This window comes from Clinocottus analis, unplaced genomic scaffold (genome assembly GCF_023055335.1).
Source record: "Clinocottus analis isolate CAN_PGR_092001 unplaced genomic scaffold, fCliAna1.0.p SCAF_21, whole genome shotgun sequence".
Taxonomy (NCBI): Eukaryota; Metazoa; Chordata; class Actinopteri; order Perciformes; family Cottidae; genus Clinocottus; species Clinocottus analis.
In genome coordinates, this window is record NW_027175943.1 from 3,964,442 (window position 1) to 3,986,568 (window position 22,127).

Sequence of the window (22,127 nt, forward strand, 5' to 3'; positions counted from 1 at the left end):
TATGCACTGTATAATAGCAATTCATTTTCCATCTTGTTGCTTTAAAAAGTGAATTAATGATCCAACATAAAAATATAATGTACTGTTTTTGACCCCGGTAGAAGTACTTCTTATTGATATGTACCTTCAAAAAACTAGAATACTATACACACACACATCATGAGCTTCTACTATTTTTACTCATATAAACATAACAGCATGAATAATAACCATGTGTGCATAGACTTGTATAGAAGTGTTTTGTTCCTGCAAAGAAAGTTTTTGCAATTTGTCGCAACGACATGAGAACGTATGAACTAACAGGATTTGTCTCTCACACACAGACACACACACACACACACACAGGACTTACCCCTGTGTCTTTGTCTGCACGGTGTAGGTGGTATTAGCAACAGCTCGGGGACAATCCCACCGCAGGAGGCATCCTAAGTCCAGCGATTCCACGGCGGTGAAGCAGACTGATCCAGTCGACCCTGAGAGGGTCACACGACACACACGCACCAAAATAGCACGGCCACGCCGGCGCTCGTCACGCCAAGTCTGATGCTCACAACTTTGTGAACACTAAGCGAACCAACACAACCGGAGACGGAGACAAACACTTCAACAGTAACTTCTGTTCTCACCGGTGATCAGCAGAGCGACGACAACGCACCACACACACTCCACCGCGGCGGCGCCCGGCGCCTCCATGGCATCCCCTTTGACCTCCGTGCGAGATGGCGAGCCGAAAGGGCACCGACGGGAAAAGACACGCACTGAGGAGAGGAGGCGAGCGAGCGAGCGAGCGAGCGAGAGAGAGAGAGAGAGCGAGCGAGAGCGAGAGCGAGAGAGAGCGACGAGGTGGAAGGGGTGCAGGGATGAGGATTCAATTGAAGGCCGGTGGTTTTGTTAAGAGAGCTGAGAGACCGTAATCTGATTAGAGGAGGACGAGAAGTTTGAGACTCGGTTACAGGATGAACGTCAACTCCTTCCGTGGTTTTAAATGTCGGTTCAGCTTTCTTCTTTCGTCACTTGAGGTTTTCAACCATTTCTGTTCTTATTAGAAAAATGTGACACTATTGAATATTACCTTCTTTTTTTACACTGATTGTTACTTATTAGACTATTTATGTATTCGAGTTGGTAATTATAAGCTTTTCATCCAAATTAAATGTCCAAATTAGGAAAATGTGTAAACATGTTTAAAAAAAATAAATAAATGAAACTGCACCAAAATAACTAAAACTGCTGAAACTCATTTGGTGTGTTTTTGTGTTTTTGTACGTTTTCCCTCTGACGTTAGTACATCATGCTAACAAGCTAAATGTTAAAATCATCAACATGACACAGCTGGGTTAGTGGAAACTACCAAACTACCTGCAGAAGCAAAGTGTTGGATATAAACGTTCATGTGACGGTGGCAACAGGTCAGAAGTTACAGGTTATTACAATTAATCTGACAGGATTAATGGCCGTCTCAGCGACTTCATGCTAATCCAGCTAAATAAAGCGGAAACATGTCAGAAGTGCATTCTATCTTTTTATTCAATGCCATCTTTAAATAATAAGAATCTGTACATCTCTTAAGCAGGTCTTTGACCATTCATTCCCAAAAGTAATTATAATAAACATAGTTTCCTTATTAACAACAGTAATACAGTTTAAGTGCTTCCCCGAAGGGCCGACAGAGATCATACAGCAACAAAATGGTCGTAAGAGCGGTGTACAGCACACTGCTTCCTGTCTCTCACACACACACACACACACACACACACACACACACACACACACACACGTGCACCGTACACCCTCTTGATAATTAAATACATTAAAGCAAAAAGAAACCTGCCTGTTCGTTCAGAAACAGCACCAAACGTCACATATCATGTCAGCAGTAATAATACTAAAGCTTAACGGAGAGCGAGGGGAGCGTTTAACATGCCGAACGGCTTCTGGACCTCGGCAGTCGGGTCCGCGCGGCGCCCTCGGCCCAGCAGAGGGCGCCGCGCCGCAACGACCCGCCGGCAAAGACACCGGTTCTTTGTCCCGAAGCTCTCGTGGAGAAAGTCAAGCCTGGAGTGCGGTTCAGCGAACCCAAAAAAACAAAAAGTGTGTCTGGAGGAGAAGCAGCCATCGCCGCGTTAAAATCTGTGCAAATGCTAAGAAGACCCACTTAAAGTCCAGGGACGAGCTTCCGGTGCAGAGCTTTGCGCGCCGTCTTTTCTGTTTCGGTGGTTTTCGGGGGTTTATGTCTGTGCCCCCGGTAAGGCGAGCCCCGGCTCCAGGCCGCTGGTGGTGGTCGTGGGGGTCGGCGAGGGCGGCAGGCCCTTGGGGGCGGGACAGAGCAGCCCGCGGGACGCCGCGCGGTCCCCGTTCAAGTTCTTGTAAAGGTTCCTGCGCGACGGCGCGCGCAGACACAGCGACGGGAAGCGGAGGCCGGCGAGGCAGCAGCCGGGACACGACACCACCTCCTCCTGGTCCAGGGAGTGGCGGCTGCCGGAGCCGAACGGGGACGAGCCGGCGGGGTCGCCGGGAGGGGAGCGGTACCCGTTGTTGTTGGTGGCGGCGGCGGCGGCGGTCGTGCCGTTGGCCGGCCTCCATCCCGAGGGTCGACTCACGACCACGTTGTTGTTGTCCAGGCGAGAGAGCGGCGGCAGACACGGCGGCCCGTTGGAGACGGCCGAGCCCCAGCCGTTTGAGAAGGGAGGGACGGAGGCCTGGAGGGGCGTCGAGGAGTGGACCGGCGGAGGGGAGAGGGCGGAGTAAGGAGACGAGGCGCTGTCCTGCGTGTTCGGGGAGCTGCTGCAATCCATAGGCTCCTCCCCCTCCACTTCCTGGTCCAGCGACAGCGGCTCAAAGGACAGCGGATGACCAGAATCCATCCCGCTCCCCTCCCTCGCCGCCTTCCCCCCCCTCAACAGTCGCTCCTCCTCACTCGTCCCGCTCGTCTCGTCGGCGGCGGTGTCCAGCTCCGACGCCGACTCCTCGGTCAGGGCGGCGTCCGGCGGCGACACGAGGTGCGGCGGCGGCGTGCACGGCAGCGAGTGGCAGCGCCGGTGCCTCCTCGGCAGCTCGCGGCAGTCGGCCTCGGACCCGGCGGCGTCGTCGTCGTCGCAGTCCGGCGGCGGCGGCAGCGTGAAGGTGAGGGAGATGACGGACTTGCTGGGCGTGTCGAACAGCTTGATCTTGCCCCCCTTGAGGTCCTCGCGCTGGGAGAAGGGGTTGACTCGGGCGGGGACGGCCATGGCGACGGAGGGCGGCGTGTCCAGCGGGTGGAGCATGTCCGATTTGCTGCGGGAGAGCCGAGGATCCGACGGCAGGCAGAGGGAGCGCCGACGCAACGGGCCGATCGCCGGAGAGACGGCTGTAAAAGAAAACAAAAAAAAAAACACAAAGTGAGGAAACGTTTTAACCTGCAGGAACAAACACGGTTTCCATTTTCAGAGAGTCGACGACTCACCTTTGACCGTCGGCTCGGCCTTCCGCTTCCTCTCCGCCTCCGCCTGCCGCCTCTCCAGCTCCACCACGATTTGGGAGAAGGACGGACGGAGCTTTGAGTTCATCTGACGGAAACAAAGCGGACAGATTGAACGAGAGCCCGAAGGAAAAGAAAGATGCAAAAACTACCGTACATTTGTTTTGACTGAAGACAGATTCGATCTCCAAATTGAGGACGTGGCTTCAGACGCCGCCCGTCTAATGTTAGCGCGTGAGCCTGTGTCACATTTACAGGCTTCATCCACCAGTTAAAATGATGTCACAGGACGCTCCAAACATGACCGGATCATTGAGGAGGAACGACAACGCTCCGCCTAAAGGTACTTTCTCTCCCCTTGACCACCGAGCTAAAAGAACAATACAGTTATACAACAGGCCTGCAATAACTGAATGGTTGTAATGTGCTGACTCGGCTGTAAATCATTTTGGAGGATTTAGTTAATGGGGCTGTTGAATTGTGTTGTGCATCAACTTAATGCAAATACAACTGAGCCAAACAACTTCTCACTAAAAACAGACCAAAAAAAAAAAACTCTAGATACAGGTGACCTCGCAGAAAAGATGGGAACAGCAGAGTGTGTGTGTGTGTGTGTGTGTGTGTGTGTGTGTGTGTCTTACATTGCAGCAGGTGAAGGCCAGTTCCAGGAAGTCAGGAGGACAGTCTCCCACCATTTCCTGAAAGGTCACCACATCCAAACCAAAGTCCTGTTCAAAAACACACATTTTAGAGAAAACACACGTGAGAATTTACATTTGTGATTTTTTTTTTTAAAGAAAAAGTCGTATAATGATCAATCTCCATCCATACGTCTCCATCTGTTTCATGTTCAGGTGCGCTGGTGGGGCCAGACGGCTCTAAGTGATGTTTTATTAAATGGCCACAAGGGGGCAACGCTCTCGTCTTGACTTCAGAGGCTTTCTGTTGGAGTTCAACACTGAAGCTCTCTCCTAAATACATGATGTCGCACAAAGCAAAGGACATTTGGAAAGACTATTTTGTGTTGCTTACACACCGTGTGCGCATACACAATGAGTTTAAAACACACACATCATAAGGTGCTACGTGTATTTTGAGTCAGCTTCCCGTGTGTTCAAGGTGACGATCAGCAGTTTGATTACAAAATGAGATCTGCACTTTACTTCACTCTGAAAAACCGTTTCTGTCATCGTGAAACTGTCGTTTTGACATCGCTGCTTGCACAACATTTGGAAACACCGAGCGACTTCCGGCTGTAAAGTGAACCAGCAGCGGCCCTTGACCTGCATATCATCAATAAAGGTTTCATCATTCACGCAACGATATAATAAAATAGCGCGCGAGATGACGGGAACGTGACGATAAGGGACGCAGCAGACGTTAGTGAGGACTTGGTACCACGGTGCGAGGCAGGATGTCGGGGTCGGCTTGTATCCTCGCTATCGTCTCACACAGGATGATCCCGTACGCAAACACGTCCACCTGCAGAGAGGAAGACGAGGTCGCGGGTTAAAGGTGGAAAACAAGGAGCCACGTTCATATTTTGCTTATTTTCCGGTTTAATCCAACTTTAAATAAATCATTGTTCATTTTAAAAAAAGACAAAAACACTCAAATATTCTGGTGAACAGATCATAAATCCAGATGCATTCCTCTTGTAAGTTACAGCTGCTTATGTTTATTATAGACATGAAGGTCCGACAATGCAAATGTGTTGCACGACATTCAGGATCTAGTTAAACTAATTTGAAGTTTATTGTGAGCGTGCAGGCTGCACAACCTCATCATCATCTTATAAATGCACCCCATCAGGCGGTTAGGATGTCCATCATATGAATATGGCTCTTACACAACTGCATTCCTGTTTGCCTTCAACTTAATAACTAATTCATTAATTAATTATTGCTCGACTTCAAGGCTCAGTTTCTGCCTTCATTTGACTGCTTTCATCACGCCCACTGTGGACCTCGACCGGCGGCGTACCTTCTCGTCGTACACTTCTCCTCTGAGCACCTCCGGGGCCATCCAGTAGGGGGAGCCCACCACGGCCAGAGGCTCCTGGTCCTCTTCCTCGCTGCCGAGAGAAGAAGAGGAGCGACAGAGGGAAGAGGACAGCGGCGCGTTTATTAGAAACGTTTCAGAATACGTACGTTTGAAAAGATCTTTTTGTATTCAATGTGGAGAGCGTCAGGTAAAGAGCGTCAGGTAAAGAGAGTCAGGTGAAGAGCGTCAGGTAAAGAGCGTCAGGTAAAGAGAGTCAGGTGAAGAGCGTCAGGTAAAGAGCGTCAGGTAAAGAGCGTCAGGTGGAGAAGGCGTCAGGTGGAGAAGGCGTCAGGTGAAGAAGGCGTCAGGTGAAGCAGGCGTCAGGTGAAGCAGGCGTCAGGTAAAGAGCGTCAGGTGAAGCAGGCGTCAGGTGAAGCAGGCGTCAGGTGAAGCAGGCGTCAGGTGAAGCAGGCGTCAGGTAAAGAGCGTCAGGTGAAGAAGGCGTCAGGTGAAGAGCGTCAGGTGAAGAAGGCGTCAGGTGAAGAGCGTCAGGTGAAGAGCGTCAGGTGAAGAGCGTCAGGTGAAGAGCGTCAGGTGAAGAGCGTCAGGTGAAGCAGGCGTCAGGTAAAGAGCGTCAGGTGAAGCAGGCGTCAGGTAAAGAGCGTCAGGTGAAGCAGGCGTCGCTCCATTTCGTTAACGCTGAGCTTGATGAGTCAGAGAGCTTTTATGGGATGAAACACTCAGTGTGTGTTTTTGTGTGTTTGTGTGCACTTCCTCTGTAACCATAAAAAAAACAACTGTTTTTAAGTTCTGATATTGAGATATTGTTGTGCAACTGTAGCCGTGCACACGCACGTGCACACTTCCTTTCTGTGCTATTTCCATCTGCTACTGTGGGCTGTGATCCTGCGACAAGAAGAAGAAGAAGAAAGAAAACACAGAGAGGGAAGTGATGCAGAGGGAAAGATGAGACGCGAGGCGGCCGAGGCTCCAACGTAAACAGCCGACCGACAGAAACGAGGAAAAAGAGAGCGAGCAGATGGAAACGGAGAGAAGAGTAAAGAATGAACAGTGAGGACAGCGGAGGAACGACGGGAGAACGAAGGACAGGAATGACTTCATCAAGACGGGCGACGGCTCCAGAAAGAGCAAAAGCACTGAAATACTTTGACCTTATTTGGAGCGCTTCTCCTAATCCCTTCATCTCCTCTCCTCCTTCCCTCCTCACCACACGGACAGCGTGTGGCAATCCAACACACACACACACACACACACACACACACACACACACACACACACACACACACACACACACAAAAGGGTTGTCAACATCAGCCATTCAGCGCCGGCGCTACAGGAAACGACGCCGTGCGACTTAAAACACACAAACATGACCTCGAAAAGGACGGAAACACAAGTCACCGGCTGCTGTTGGAACGGACGCTAACGCAAACAGAGGGTTTGTGCGGGAAAGCTGCAGGTATGCACAAAACACACAAACGCACAATGAGCCACGCTCAGGTGGACAACTCTGCGCGTGTGAAACGTGAACTTCCTCGCGTCGCGTTGGGCTGAAGGGACGTGACGCACGCGTCACGTCCAATAAGTGACACGCAGACTTGTGTAAACACGGAAAAAGGTGGCCGGCCCTAACTGAGCCAAAGGAAACACACACACACGGACACACACAACAAACAGAAAAAGGGCAGGCCAGGTTACAGTGGCAGATGTTTCATGTCAGCGAGTTGTGTGTTTACTGACTGCAGATAGAGAGAGTACAGGATGAGGAGCTGATGCCACATTGAGTGTGTGTCTACAGTGCGTGTCTGTGTCTGTGTGTGTGTCTTATGTTGCCATCATGTCCACACCCCGACTGATTGATCGTTTATGGGGAAGCGACGCTCATTAAGAAGACAAACCGTCTGGTTTGAGTCGTGATATCAAGACGAAGACAAACCGGAGACCAGGAACATTTTACTGAAGTCGTGACGTTCGATACAGTTTGACTTTGTTTACAGTTTGACTTTGTTTACAGTTTGACTTTGTTTACTAAACTGGAATATTTCTAGTTTGGAAGACTCATGAGGAATAATTCAGCATTTTAACAATTACGCTTTTTATTCATTGAAGCGGCTGCAATCAATATTTAAGATGGAAATCCACCAAAGTCTGGAAGTAAAACCTGATGAACTTTATATTTTCAATTTCCAAAACTTTTTTGTTATTCTCCCATTTAACACTTTTAGTTGGCGCAACTCCATAATCCCCAATGCATCCTGTGCCTTTACACACTCCACAGCCAACCCTGTCACCCAGTCACCCAGTCACCCTGTCTCCCAGTCACCCTGTCTCCCAGTCACCCTGTCACCCTGTCACCCTGTCACCCTGTCCTGCATCGTTGAGGGAGATGTGATGTCACTGGACATCCAGCTGGAGAAAATAAAACGTGATATCTGGTACCGCCGCTGCTCATTCACAGCGCGCCGCACGCAGGCCATGAACTTCACGGCAGTGAATAAAATACGCCACATCAACGTCAAAGCGGATTAAAAAAAAAAAAAAAAACACGGCGGCCGCGAGCACAGAGGAGAAGTGAGGCTGCGGCCGCCTTGAAATGACGCTTCAAAAATATGAATAATATTAGTTCCACAAAGGGAGGAGGAGGAGGAACCACAACATTCAGCATCACATGTGGTTCACGCAGACTCGAGGGGGAAAACCTGGCCGTGCTTCTGTGTGAGTGATGCGTCTCTTTCTGCGCCCGAGAAGAAAAGAGAAGCGGCGGCAGACATTAGTGAACACTCGGCTAGACGTGGCCTGAGGGAGACGTGCACGAGAGAGAGAGAGAGAGAGAGAGAGAGAGAGCAGGAATGTGATTTATTGAGCGCGACTTATCTTATCGCAGAGTGTCGATGGAGCTTTTGATGAACGGACTGACCTGTAATCTGGGATTTTCTCCGCCAGGCCCAGGTCTCCCACCACGGCCGAGCACACGCAGCCCTCCCAGCGCACCAGGCAGTTCTGCAAAGGAGGGGGGGGGGGGGGGTCAGAGGTCAAGCACGTCGCCATTACTGCGGTTAAATGCCTTTATGCGCCTGGAAGAGCATCCCTTTCCGCACGCCGGCCCCGCGGCTCTTCTCAGAGGGGATTTAAGACGTTTCTGTGCTTCTTCTTCATCATCTCCTTGAAAGGCTTTCCGGGAGGCCGCGTTGAAGCCAGCGGCCGAGAACCGGCCGTGTTCTCCGGCCCTCGCTCGACATGAACAGAAGCCGTCGCTTTCTCTGCCATTTTCCCCTCAATGAAGTTGTTATTTCACCACGTCGACTCCACCGCAGCGTCGCCTCAAAATCGGATCAGCTAATGGCCGACAGTTTCCAGCGTGTCAACATTTCCTTTGCAGAGTTTTTAAAATTGAGATTTCAGACACTCCATCTGTATAATATAAACAAAAAGATGACCTCATCTATTTTCCTTTGGCTTTGTTAATCATTTGTAGACTTCATCTACAGGTTTTACGGCTCTTATTTGTTACTTTCCTCTCCTTTTTTTCTCAAGGATATCAATTTCTGCATCTCACGACGGCATTTTATTTCTTTGACCTTCAATCTATTTTTGCTTTGTCAGCATTTAATGCTTTAAATTGAATGTTCTTCAATCGTGTTTTCTTCTGCATGACGTTTGGATGCTTTTAATGGTTTCATGTGAAGCACTTTGAGTCGCCTTGTTGTTGAAATGTGCTACACAAACACACTTCTTTGCCATCTTCCTGGGAGGCGGGGCCTCATGTTCTTTCAGCACAACATCAGCATTAGCCGTCTGCCGCTAAACATTAATTAGCTGGAAGCCCTTTCGGAGTTCATTTACACTTTATATGCGTCCGCAGCGCAACGTTTCCCACAGAAACCTTTTGTTGACGCCGTCGTGACGCAGCTGCAAAGCCTCTAAATCTGCAGCGGAGCCCTTTCATCCGTTTCCACAATCATCAAAAGCAAAAACGTTTCGCAGTTGCACGACTCGCGTCTTTGTCTGCCTCTCCCTGATGCTCGGCGGTGCGTGTGTGTGATGCGTGTGTGTGTGTGTGGTCACCTTGGAGGTGAGGTCCCTGTGGAAGACGCCCTTGCTGTGCAGGTACTGCAGTCCCCGGGCGATGTCCAGGGCCAGGATGATGCGCGTGCTCCACGACAGGTACACGTCGCTGCCCAACAGCTGCTCCAGGTTACCGCCGTTGATGTACTGGATCATCGGCGACACACACAGAGTTCATTATTAACTCGCATCAAAGCACAAACGGATCCATCCTTCCTATAGCGGTCCACTTGGGCCCGAAACAAAAGGTCTCATTTATGCGAAGCTGCGAAATAACTGAGATTGTTCAACTTTCCCACGTGAACGACCGTCGGTCATTAAATACGCATCACGTGAATAAATATGTGTCTCTTATCAGGATGCTTATCAGCTTCACTTCTTCCTTTATTGTCCCGTTCCATTTAATAAGTCCACAGTTTATTTTACTGCTCCTTCTAAAAGGAGACAACGTTTACAAAGTCAATCATTGATGCCGTCCCTTTAAAAAAATGTGAGAATTTACTACTTTATTCTGTTTTATATTGATGGAAACTGAAGATGGCACTTTCATTTTTGGGATAGTGACAGGACAAAAAGGTCACTCGGGACGCTGCTGCAGTTGTGGGAAAAAAAAAACAAACGTGAACGGACCGAAAAGTCGTTTCCTTCATGACGTCACGGAGCAGCTGAGCCGCTTCAACGCGTCCTTTTTTAAATCCTCGTACGTCTGAAACCTCGTTGACCTTTTTCAATGACTGCTGACACAATGACGCGTCGCACAAACACTCCCGGTACAGACCGACACCAAATCCCCCCCTCAGCCTCTTTTTCCACTGCGCAGCAGCAGCAGCAGCAGCAGCAGCAGCAGCAGCAGCAGCAGCAGCAGCAGCATTTAAGAAACGGAGGTTTAGAGACAGAGATGCTGCTTCACTGATCAAACACCTTCAATCTGATTTAAAAAGCATGGAAAATAATAAATAAGATCAATCTACTCGTGGAAATAGAGAAAGATTTGAATGTGAACGCGGTGTTATAGTAATAATTCATGTTTTTTTTTAAACTGATTTATTGACAGAAATGCACTTTAGTGTTTATTTTAGTGAATATTCACACGGACAGAAGCGTCATCTGGTTTTCGAGCGCGAGATAGAGCCGCTCACGTGTTCTCCATGCGTTGCTCGCGGGTGAAGTTTCAGTTGGTTGCAACCTGCAGCTTCACCACTAGATGCCGCCAGATCCTTCACACTGCACCTCAAGGTGGACAGCACCTCCAGGTGCAGCACCAGAACACTGGAGTTGGTGTTTCAAGACTGAAGCTCCTCGTTGGCTCCGCACTACTCATTGTTTTATTAAATATTCACAAAATAAATGTTCAATTTAGGTTTTACATGCTATTAATGTCTAAACAAGAAGTCAAATGTGCAGGTGTTTGTCGGTTACGTCATTTTTTTCTGGCCACATGACAATTTGTGAAATGTTAATTTTGGTCAAAACAAACTTCAATAGATATTTGAAAAAAATCTAAAACATAATATGATCATTATTTTACATAATAAATGAAGACGAGCCTTTTGATTGACATGGCAGGCGACCTTCACAGACAAATATTGTCCGTAAACCACCGTTTGCTGGAAATGAATGTTTCGTATTTGTGCAGTCGGACGCTCTAACGCACGTAATGTTTAACGGCTCGACGAAGTGCCGACGGGGAAGAAAGCTTCTCCTGGGCGGCGGGTTGCTTGGCGCCTTACCTCTGTGAGGGCGTGGAGCTGCCCCTCGTGCACACACACCCCTATGAACCTGCAAACACAGCAGACACACACACGCTCAGCAACACAAGCGGAGCAGTTTCTGGAACGAATAGAAAGTTAGAGACACGACAGGAGAGAGGAAATGACGGCGCGATGTGGATGAAACGTTTTAGCGACCTGAGGATGTTGGGGTGCGACAGCCGGTTCATGAGCTGGACCTCCCTGAGCATGTTGGCTCTGTTGCTCGCCAGGATGTTCATCTTCAGCGCCATCACCTGGCCGGACACCCGATGCTGCACCTGGACCAGACGACGACAACAACAACAACAACATGTTTCATTCATCCAAACAGGAAATGATGCAAAGTAGCACCAGAAAATGCACTTATGATATTCCTTAACTAGTCCGGCGGTGGTGGAAATTGCAGGATTACAGCAGCAGACATAGTAAAATATAAATAAACAGTAAAACAAGTAATAAAAAAAACAGTAAAGAATCCACAATATCATTACATATACAGACAGAATAATGTTTCATATTGCACCAGTTGAAGTGATAAACAAACAAACACATGAGCGATGATTGGAAGCATCATTTTAAACACCTTGACGTACACATACAACAGAGCTACAGCTCGACAGAGCAGCCCTTCAGTGTGGTATTTATGATATATAATTCATTACAAGACCATAAATCCTGTCAGTCAACACCGTCTCAAGTAATAAATAGTTATTTTCCCACTCAGGTACTTTTGGAAACCGGCCATGAAACATTAGCGGGTCGGCCGAGTTCCTCCGCTTGTTTTGGCCGATGTCGTTTCCCCCGGCCTCCCGCTGCAGCGGCATCCAACTCGTCTGGTATGGCAACCATGGAGATGCCGCCGCCCCCTCCTCCCCTCCTCCTCCTCCCCTCCCTCCGCTTCATGTCAGCGCATATTTACTTGGCGCGGAGTTTAACTTCCAAAAAAGAAAAGAAACACGAGCAGCAGACGAGCACTAAAAGCTCTGGCGGAGTGTTGAGAGAAGAAGTCAGAGGTGTTTCTGAGTCCGTCTGACTGTGTGTGTGTGTGTGTGTGTGTGTGTGTGTGTGTGTGTGTGTGTGTGTGTCTGGAGTGAGAAGGCTCAGTGCTGCATGTGTGTAATCACCAGTGTTGGATACTGTGAGAGTCAGAGAAGACGAGGCTGTTGGCATTATGCAGGATTTTCATTTTCCTTACACATTTTGAATAATGATAATTTCATAAATGCTATATAGTGCATCTGTGATATCGGTGCATTTTGAAGTAATTTGTTTTCACTCCTAAAAGCGTAACCCCACTGTAACGTTCATACACTTGGGAATAACAGCAGATTGCAAATCCTGCGTTTGGACTTCAGTTTGTGTTTAAGATCTGCGATCAGGATTTTAAAAACCACCGTCGCCTCAAACTGATATGAGAGTTGAAGCCGCTTGGGAGGGTTTCAGGTTGTGACTTCATTAGTGGCATGAGTGTGCAATGAAAGAATGAAAGGGTGAGGGAGTGTGTGTGTGTGTGTGTGTGTGTGTGTGTGTGTGTGTGTGTGTGTGAAGGGTCAAAGTCTGGAAGTAAGTGTTGAGCTGAAGTCCGTGAGGTCTGAATCTGAGCTGGGCTCCAGATCAGAGTGGAGATGAAGCCGACTACAAGGCCTATTAAAGACAGGATTATAGTGCAGCGAGTAATGCTATTAATATACACACACACACACACACACACACACACACACACAGTACAGTTGTTGCTTCTTGCAAACAGGAAGTTGGAGCAGAAATTCAAACTGCACGACTTATCTTTATGTATTCACAGCACTTAGGAGGATGCAGCCTCCTGTAGGCTGGCGGGAAGAGCTCTGTCGCCGATTAGAAGGTTCTCTCTCACTCACACTCACACACACACACACACACACACACACCTTCCGTTAGTGCAGATGTATCTGGCGAGCAGGACGGTGGATTTACATCACACTTTTTCCCTGCACACATCTGCCTTCTCACTTAGCTGAAGAAACTCTTACAGGCTTGTTTGGCATCCTAAAACTCTGAACAGTGACACACACACACACACACACACACACACACACACACACACACACACACACACACGTGTAGGCATGTTACAATGCAAACGGGAGTCAACTGCTGATGCAGCAGCAGCAGCAGCAGCAGCAGCAGCAGCAGCAGCAGCAGCAACGCTGCTGCACCGTTTTGTCCCGACGGTTTTAAGCTTCCAGATAAACAACTTCTCACTCGTCATTATTAAGGGCAGAGAGTCTGTCGGTCTCAGGTGTGTGCGTGTGTGTGTGTGTGCATGTGCAGGATTAACACTGCAAAGCCAACAAGAGGGAAAAGTGTGTTTTCTTTGTTGAAATTCTTCATACCAACCACTTTACTGGTCATCTCCATGGACTCGCCACTGGAATGCCAATGTCCCCGCCTTCATCAAGATTACCCCACGATACGGAGCAATTACACACACACACACACAATACACGACAGACTCGCATGCATGCGGCCAGACACACCCTACGGCTCTGCTTCAAAAACACTCGGCCTTGTAAAGCGCCGCAGTCAGCAGAGGAAAGGTCGCCGGCATCTTTTCGCTCCACGCAGCCAACATGCGCAGCGACGTCTGTCATTAGCCGGCGGCCCGGCTGATGCACAGCGAGACGAGAGCAGAGGAAGAGGAGGAGGAGGAGGAGGAGGAGGAGGAGGAGGAGGAGGAGGACGTGTCAAGCGACTGCAGATGGAGGACGCACAAGAGAGCATTTAGGGGATTTCAGGCTTCCAAGATCGAGAATATGAGGAATGGAAAAGCAGAGAAAATGGGAAGAAATTGTCCAAACCAGTAGTTTAAAAGGATGAAATTAACAAAGATTTTGACTCAAAGATAGTTCATTCATTTCCTCAACCATTATAAAGTACGTGGACCCCGGGCTTATTCCATGTCAGTGATTATTTTGTGTCTGCGTCTACAATTCTGATGAAAAAGAGGAAACTCTGCAGAAAATAAACCCTCATGCTGCTCCAGAGGAGGCGTTGGGTTGAATGAGGTCAACTCTTATCTCTTCATGTCAATCATAACTCACAACTTCCCCATGTTACCGAAACGGAAGAGCTCCGACGAAACGATGGATTCTGCAAAGCAAAACAACAACTTCTAAATATTTGGTTGTGTTATTGTGGCATTCACATGACACACACACACACACACACACTTTAGTCTCACTGGTCAGCAGCCAGGCTCACACAAACTGAATCCATCCTTCAGAAAACAGAAGCATCATCGTCATTTAAAGTGCAATTCCTGCAGCTTTTTCTAAAACCAGACCAAAGCACAATTTCAGCTTTTCAAGCTTTTCGCTCAAAAAAAGGCAAAAACAAAAACACGCGTCGACCAATTTGACGAGCGAGCTCGGAGCTGAAGTGTGAGTGAAACGTCCTCGAGGGGGTGAACTCTGGCGAGCTGAGGGAATGAGCTGCTCCTGCAAAACAAGTGGAGGCTCAAGCCGCCGCCTGAGGCTCGGCTCCCAGTGAGAGCTCGGAGGAGCAAAAGAAAGAAAGAGAAAGGCGAGAGTGGGCGTGCTCGTGTGCGGGCGATTGAAACGAAGCATTCAGCCACGCCGGCGTCCGTCAGCGAGCGAGCAGGGAGGTCCCGCCCCCTCCGCGTGGACGAGGCTCAGACACACAACCTGATCCAGGTAGCAGACGAGCTGACACGCAACTCGGCCTGTTGCGCAACAACAACAACAACAACAACGCAGGGCTGACCACGCCCCCTCTCGCTTCACATGCATAAGCCTAGAAGGGGGCGGGGTTTACGTCACTGAGCGAAAGGAAGTGACGGGTCAGTGGAGGTCATGCAGCAGGTTATGAGGTCAGAAAGACAACTATAAAAGTTGAAGACAGAGTTTGAATAATGGGTATGATGAGATGCATTATGGGAAATGTAGGATTCAGCATTGTTGGAGCTTGACTCAGGTTCTCTCGGCCTCTGTGCTTTCTTTTCTTCTTTTATCTTCATCGCTCTTTAGTTCGCCCTTTCGGGATGTTTGGCCTCAGGAGTCTGAACAATTCTTGTCAACTTAAAAAACGTCTTTGGTCCAAATGATTTGGAAGAAAAGCACAAGCAGGGACACACGGGGTTTATGGGAAGCCATGTTCCTGTTAGATTTTAAATGCGATTCCACAACCACACCCACAGATCATAAACACACACACTGCCTCCTCCGTGACGTTGACGGTGACGGCGCCGACAAAGAAACAACCGAACCGCTTTCGCCGCGTCTGTGATCCACGACTTGAACGCACACATGCAAACACTGAGCCGCGTGTTTACCTTCTGGCGTGGGGAGCGGCCTTCCTCGAGCGGCCGCGGTGCCAACATGTGGACGAGAGGAAACGCTCATTGTGCATTGATGTAAACACACACACGCACATGCACTCTGGAGATAAACTCGTTAAAAAAAAAAAAAATTTAAAAAAACATAATGGAGAGGATGAGGATCTGAAAACGGATTGTGCAACTCTTGTGCAACTGTTGCCCAACACTTCTCCATTTCAATCCCGAGTCCATCTGCAATACTTTAATGACGGCGGCGGGCACGTGAAGATGAGCACAGCTCGTGCTCGCCGCTTCTCGTGTTTGTGCGGCGGAGCGGAACATAAACAACGTTAAGTACTTGTGCGGCCCAGACGGCAGCGAGGGAGGAGAGGAATAATGAGGGAAGAGTGCTGCACTAAGCTGCTGATGTTCAAGTCTGCACTGGCTCTCCCAAACCAACACACACACACACACACACACACACACACACACACACACACACACACACACACACACACACACAGCCTCCTAAACCCAAACACACTGAAACAGATCACGAGCGCGCACATGACAGCCGATGACGGATCGTCGTTTGTGTTGCGAATGCAACTTCTTTGTTGTCGTTTTAGCTTTTCAGGAGCCGCCATTGTTCGCGCTGGCGAGGATTCACTGAGACCCGATCGCATCCCGACACGTCCCGACGGGAGCGTCCCGCTAACCGGTGTCTCTTCCTCTCGTGCAGCTGCTCCTTCAGGGCTGGAACGCATCCAGGAACATTAAAGATGGGAGAAGAGGTCACGACTCGTTCAGGGAGGTCGTGGAGGAGACGCTCGTCTTCATCCAAAAGGAAGAGGAGGAGGGTTGAAAGTCACACACATTATGTTTATACCTGAAACGAAATCGTCTTTAAAGTTTTAAAAACTAATTGTGACAATGTGCGACACAATTTATTAGAGTCCAAAGCGATGCCTCTGCTGGTTAGTGGTCTGCTGCCAAATAATGACAAAGATTTTAATGTTTCCTGGTTGTTTTCTATGTTATTTAATTAAATATTTGGGGGATTTTGGACTGAGAATACCTGCGTTAATATGCATTATTCTCTTTATTCTGGACGTGTTGTCTTTATCTAAACCGATAAATCAAGAAAACAATAATGTTGATTGATAATGACATCATTCATGAGCTGCAGCTCGAGTGAGGATATGGAAAAGTATGCAAACACAAAGTAACACAAAGTAACACAAAGTAATGTTGAGTCACAACTTCAATGTCCAAATTTGGTATTGTCCCCCCCCACACACACACACACACACGTGTTCGGCAACACGGTTCCTTCGCATTGTCACAAGCAGCTGCCACACACTCACCATCATCATCATCATCATCCTCACTCAGGTTGACAGTATTTGTCCTTCGGAGCCTCCGGTCTGTTTTAAATCCCCTCTTTATGCAATTACTCTCCATCTTATTATCATCATATCTCATATGAGCATAAAGGCCCCCCCCCCCTCCCACACACACACACACACACACACACACACCTTGCGAAATCACAGCCGTTATGATAATTACCATAATGACTAGTTTTGTTCGGGAGAAATTATCACGTGACTCATGTTAATGCATTTTGAATTTCAGTGTCAACTCCCACTCTTTTTTTTCACAACCATTACCAAAGGAAAACATTTGTCATCCGGCTTGAAATTATCAAGAAAACGAAGCTGTGACTCAGAGTCTCTACCTGAGCGCCGATAAGATAAGATAAGCGAGCAGAGAGCGGCCCGGCTAACCCACACGTCAGGACGTAAACACATCGAAACTTTCTGAAAAGAAAATACTAAAAAACATGCACGCTACCTTTAGTAGTGCAGTGAGTTTAAAGCTTTCCATGTTTTGGCAGATTAACATACAACATATCAAATAAAGACTTCAATGTGTTACGTGGCGGTATTGCTAGCGTCAGCTAAGCTAATCTGCTGTAGCTTCAGATTGTTCTTGTTTCTTTGAAACAAACGAAAGCTTCGCTGGTGTGGTAAAAGATTAGCGACGCCGACTACAAGCCCTCGGATCGCTCCCGATACTCAAATCCATATCAAAACGCACTTCTCCAAGACCTTTGGGCCCTAAAGTCTCTCTGAGGAAGAGTTTGAAAACAACGTGGTGAGATTTCCATGTCGCATGTAAATGGCGGAGAAGGTTTAGCAAGAACCAAATCGACAAGAAGCCTGCGCTTCCTTGTTCTTAAGAAAGGCAACACACAGAGTCATGATCAGAACGGAAAGAGATGGAAACTGAAGCAATAATCTAGTTAGAAATCGATCTAATCTGCAGCCCTGAGAGAGAGAATGAATCCTGGTACTAAATGAACCGTTGAGTGATGGTGCAACGCCGCTGTGATCGAGGGCTTTTCATGGCTTTCATGTTCTGGAGGTTGAGGATGATGGGGAAAGAAAAGACAAAAAAAACAGAAGCGGGAGTATTGCACGCACACACACACACACACACGCGCACACACACACACACACACACACACCTTTGAAGATTATTAAAAAAGGAAGATGAAAAACTTTTGTTTTTTCCCAGGTTTCACATTTGCACAATGGAGAGGTGAAAGGCTGCCTGTCTGCAACCGCACAAAGAACACACACACACACACACACACACACACACACACACACACACACACACACACACACACACACACACACACACACACACACACACACACACACACACACACTATTTCAAAAGCCTGAACTCTAGTAAATACACCATAAACATTTGAACAACGTCTACATTCAACAGCAATCAAAACAAAACATTGCTCGGCGTTTGTTTTTCCTGCGGCGCAGACGGGCCCTGAACTCGACCAGGATGCAGGAACAATCAGTCAGTCAGACGTGTAACAAAGTTTTTAATGTGACCGATGGCCGTGGCAACAATTCAGCACTTATACGGCCGCCATCAAAAGGGCACGCCGCTCCAAACCCAAGTGCCAATTTGAGAAGCCGGCAGTAAACAGGCTGACATTTGCATGCTCATTGGCCATTCAAAGGCCAGCGCAGAGGGCTCAGGACCGAGTGCAACACAATAAGACGCCTTTACTGAGGCGAGGGTCCACTGGAATTTTCACATTTAAGTTTTTCACTTGAAGCCGATGAAGCGTCGGCGTCCCCGCACCACACGGCGTCTTCAACATGGCGGCATGAGTCACTGAGCTTCTGCCAGTGCCAATTTTTTTAGCTTCTATCCTCCGGCGGTCACAGCGGCTGTTTATTTACTCGACATGCCAGACATTTCACTCACGTTCAAAGTAACCTCAGCATGCGGTCACACATTCACAAAGTAGAGCTGAAACAGTCAATTCACAGATTAGATGAACAAAAAAAAACTATTTTAATGGACTGTTTTTGATTTTTACACATGTGCAATTGTGGCTACTTGCACATTAAAAAGTCACTTTACATGCAAAGTGTGACTATATGGAGGATTATACTAGTATTGTGTTCAGGGATGAAACTAATTGTCTTCATTCATTCTTGGTAAAAAGTAGATTTTATGATTATTCACTTGGCAATTTCATGCAGAAGAATTACAGAAACGGTGCCAGGTGACATCTTCAAGTTTGACTCTTCAACAATCCGGTAACGCGACCCAGAAGAGCCGTGAATCCTCGCGCTTCAGGAGCCACTTCAACACTTTGTGACTTCAATGCCTTCATTGAAAAAGAGTTGCTGCATGTTCTGACTCGCCGGTCCTAAAATGATGTCGGGAGACCAATTACAGTCACATTACCACCATTGTGGCGTTCGGTGATCCCGCCTTGTGATACGGACACAAAAACGTGTGAATGTAACTTCGGGGATCATGTTTTTATGATCGAATAAAAAGGTTTTCGTCACGCAAGTTTGCTGGATTTGATGATTCGCATTCTTTCTCATCAGGTGGTCGCACAAAACAAGACACCCATTTTTTTAAAATCTTCTTGAGAAGATGTTTAAAAGTGTAAATAAGTAACAGATTAACAGTGGACGCCCTATAAGAGGCTCAAGTCTAACTATTTCTTCCTTTAACACATTCCCAACAAGACCTAAAACTTGAATTAATACTCATGTTCTCCCATAACAGCAAACCTCATCATACAAGTTCACTTCCTGGCTCCCTGGCCCTCGTTCCCTTTGTCCTGTGACATCACACCGTCCTGGCAGAGTTGATGATGTGACGGTCAGAATTCGCCCCTATGCCTCTGCAGCAGTGTCTGAACAGAGATGGGAGGGCGTAGGGTTACCTCCACGTGGGCCAGGACTACCTGTCCTGAAGGTATCCACTTACACCCCAAAGCCCACGTTCCCCTTACACAACATGTGGGTCACTGCGCACACGTGTGGAGAGGAGCGCCCCATCCTGAGAGCGCGAGGTGTGCTTTTCCACCTCCGACACTAACTCCCTCCTGATTATTCAGCATCATGTTCTCGTCTTGGTGTTTGGGTGGAGGTGGCTGGTAACTTTCAGAGATCACACCAAGTAAACAGGAAGTCAACAACTCGCTCAAGGCTGTCAAACATGTTGGTTTCCGTTCACACTCTTAAATAATAAAAGAAAACAGACGTGAACTTTGAGTCAGTGGAGCCGTGGAGACCTGGAGAGCGCGCGCAGTGTGCACATCAAACTTTCAGTGTGTGTCCATGCATACAAGAGGCCACGCGCAGCTGAAGTGCGGAGATAAAGGGAGTCGTAAAACAGTTCCTCTCACCTTGAACACCTCGGAGAAGAACCCCGCGCCGATCTTCTCGCAGCTGAAGTCGTCCAGGCGGGCCAGGCTGGACACGGCGCTGCGCAGGGCCCGGTAGGAGGACGGTCTGGTCCGGTTGCTCCCGTGCACGCTGTGCATGGGCGGCTCTGCCTCTCCCTCCTGCTCGGACTCGACCCTCTCCGTCTCCATCTCCATCTCGGACGCCCCGGGAGGTGGGAGGAGGAGGAGGAGGAGGAGGACGTGGGACGTGTGCGTACTTTAAAATCCAGCCCGACTACTGTTTACATTTCCCATGTCCGCTCCAAGGCGACGGCGCGGGGAGTGACACGCTCTCAGCGGGGAAGGGAGGAGGGAGGGAGGGAAAGGGGGGACAAAACGTCGCAGCTGTGGTCAAGCGACTCCAGTTTGTCCCCGATCCCCGCTGTCAAATTCCTGCACACGTCCGGAGCGGAGCTCGCTGCTGTCTACCAAACTACGCAGCTGCAGCGCCGCATCCTGCAGAGTCGGTGCGCAGCAGAAGTCCCTCGTGCCGTGCAGCAGCAGCAGGAGGAAGAGGAGGAGGAGGAGGAGGCTGCTGCTGCTGCTGCTGCTGCTGCTGCTGCTGCGCCGCTTTGGAAACTGCGCAGGCTGCGTCCCCGCTATTGCTGCTGCTGCTGCTGTCTTGGCAGCGGCTTCTCTTTTTTTTCGGTTTCCTTAACTCTGTTCCTCCCGCAGTGGAAAAGGCCGGGGCTCCCCTCCTGGCTCCACCAATTGAATGCCGGGTTTCCAGTGCGCACAGCGCTGCCTCCGTGACGCTGCAGCCTCGAAAACTGAAGAGAGAGAGAGAGCGACACAGAAAGAGAGGGAGAGAGAGAGAGAGAGAAGAGGGGGGCGGAAACAGGGGCGTCAATTCACGACATCAGAAAGTGTGTGTGTGCATCTTACGAGACTGATCCGACTAAAAAAACTCCTGCTCGCTATCTGAGGCACGCACGAGGCTCCGAGGCTTGATGCAGCTCACATCCTGGTTGAAGACGAACACGGTCGCTATTGCTTTCAATGAACACGTGATGCAAATAATAACGGCGTTAGGAGGAAAACCAGAAACCACCAGAGAGTTGTTGGTCCATGAGTCCGTGTGACGTGCACTCTGCTCTCTGGAGATAACAGTGAATGCGGCGTGATATCGCCTCTGGTGCTTTTTTTTTAATATACCTGCACTTTGCACACAGGCGCGTTACAACTGATCCAATCACTCGGACAGTACTCACTAATAGTCGCGCGGTCACGTTTGGAGGAGGGGGGGGGGGGGGGGGCACGCGCATGCCGCCTCCCGATGCTGTGCGGGGAGCTGCGTGTCGCGGAGATCCCCAGCAGCCTGACTGCAGCTTGTGAATTATGGATGCCGAACTGTGGCGAGTTTGTGAGCTCGTCTGTCACGGACTCGAGTCCCCCTGCGGCTACGCAAACGCACATTTCAGCTCCAGGATTTCAAAAAACGCTGACGCACCGAGAGACACGCGTGTTCCCCTGCAGAGGGTCGGACTCACCTGGCCTTCTCCTCTCCACGTAACCTCCACGCGTACGCGCCGGTGTCCTCTGCAGAGCCCCGAGCAGCCCGGTAACTGGAGCTTTATTTGACTAATTAATCATCTTTGTGCGCCGCCTTCACACACACGCACACACGCACACACACAGAGACACACACACGTACACACGCACACGCACACACACAGCCGGGCTTCTGTGGTTTCGTTTTACGTCCCCGCTGCCTGCCTCGGTGTGCGTTTGGTTGCCTGGAAG

At 49.0% G+C, this 22,127-nt stretch overlaps 1 protein-coding gene across 1 annotated transcript; it reads right to left on the reverse strand.

Moving 5' to 3' along the window:
• Window positions 1-1,502: 1,502 nt before the first annotated feature.
• Window positions 1,503-20,893, reverse strand: tesk1b (testis associated actin remodelling kinase 1b). Its single transcript, XM_068588235.1, has 11 exons — window positions 20,346-20,893; window positions 11,434-11,555; window positions 11,257-11,305; window positions 9,527-9,673; window positions 8,379-8,461; window positions 5,441-5,531; window positions 4,856-4,939; window positions 4,099-4,185; window positions 3,443-3,545; window positions 2,001-3,346; window positions 1,503-1,966 (listed from the first exon to the last, which is right to left on the reverse strand). Exons 1-10 carry the CDS (start codon window positions 20,538-20,540, stop codon window positions 2,229-2,231), a joined length of 2,079 nt encoding a protein of 692 aa, XP_068444336.1. The 5' UTR covers window positions 20,541-20,893; the 3' UTR covers window positions 1,503-1,966; window positions 2,001-2,228.
• Window positions 20,894-22,127: the final 1,234 nt, after the last annotated feature.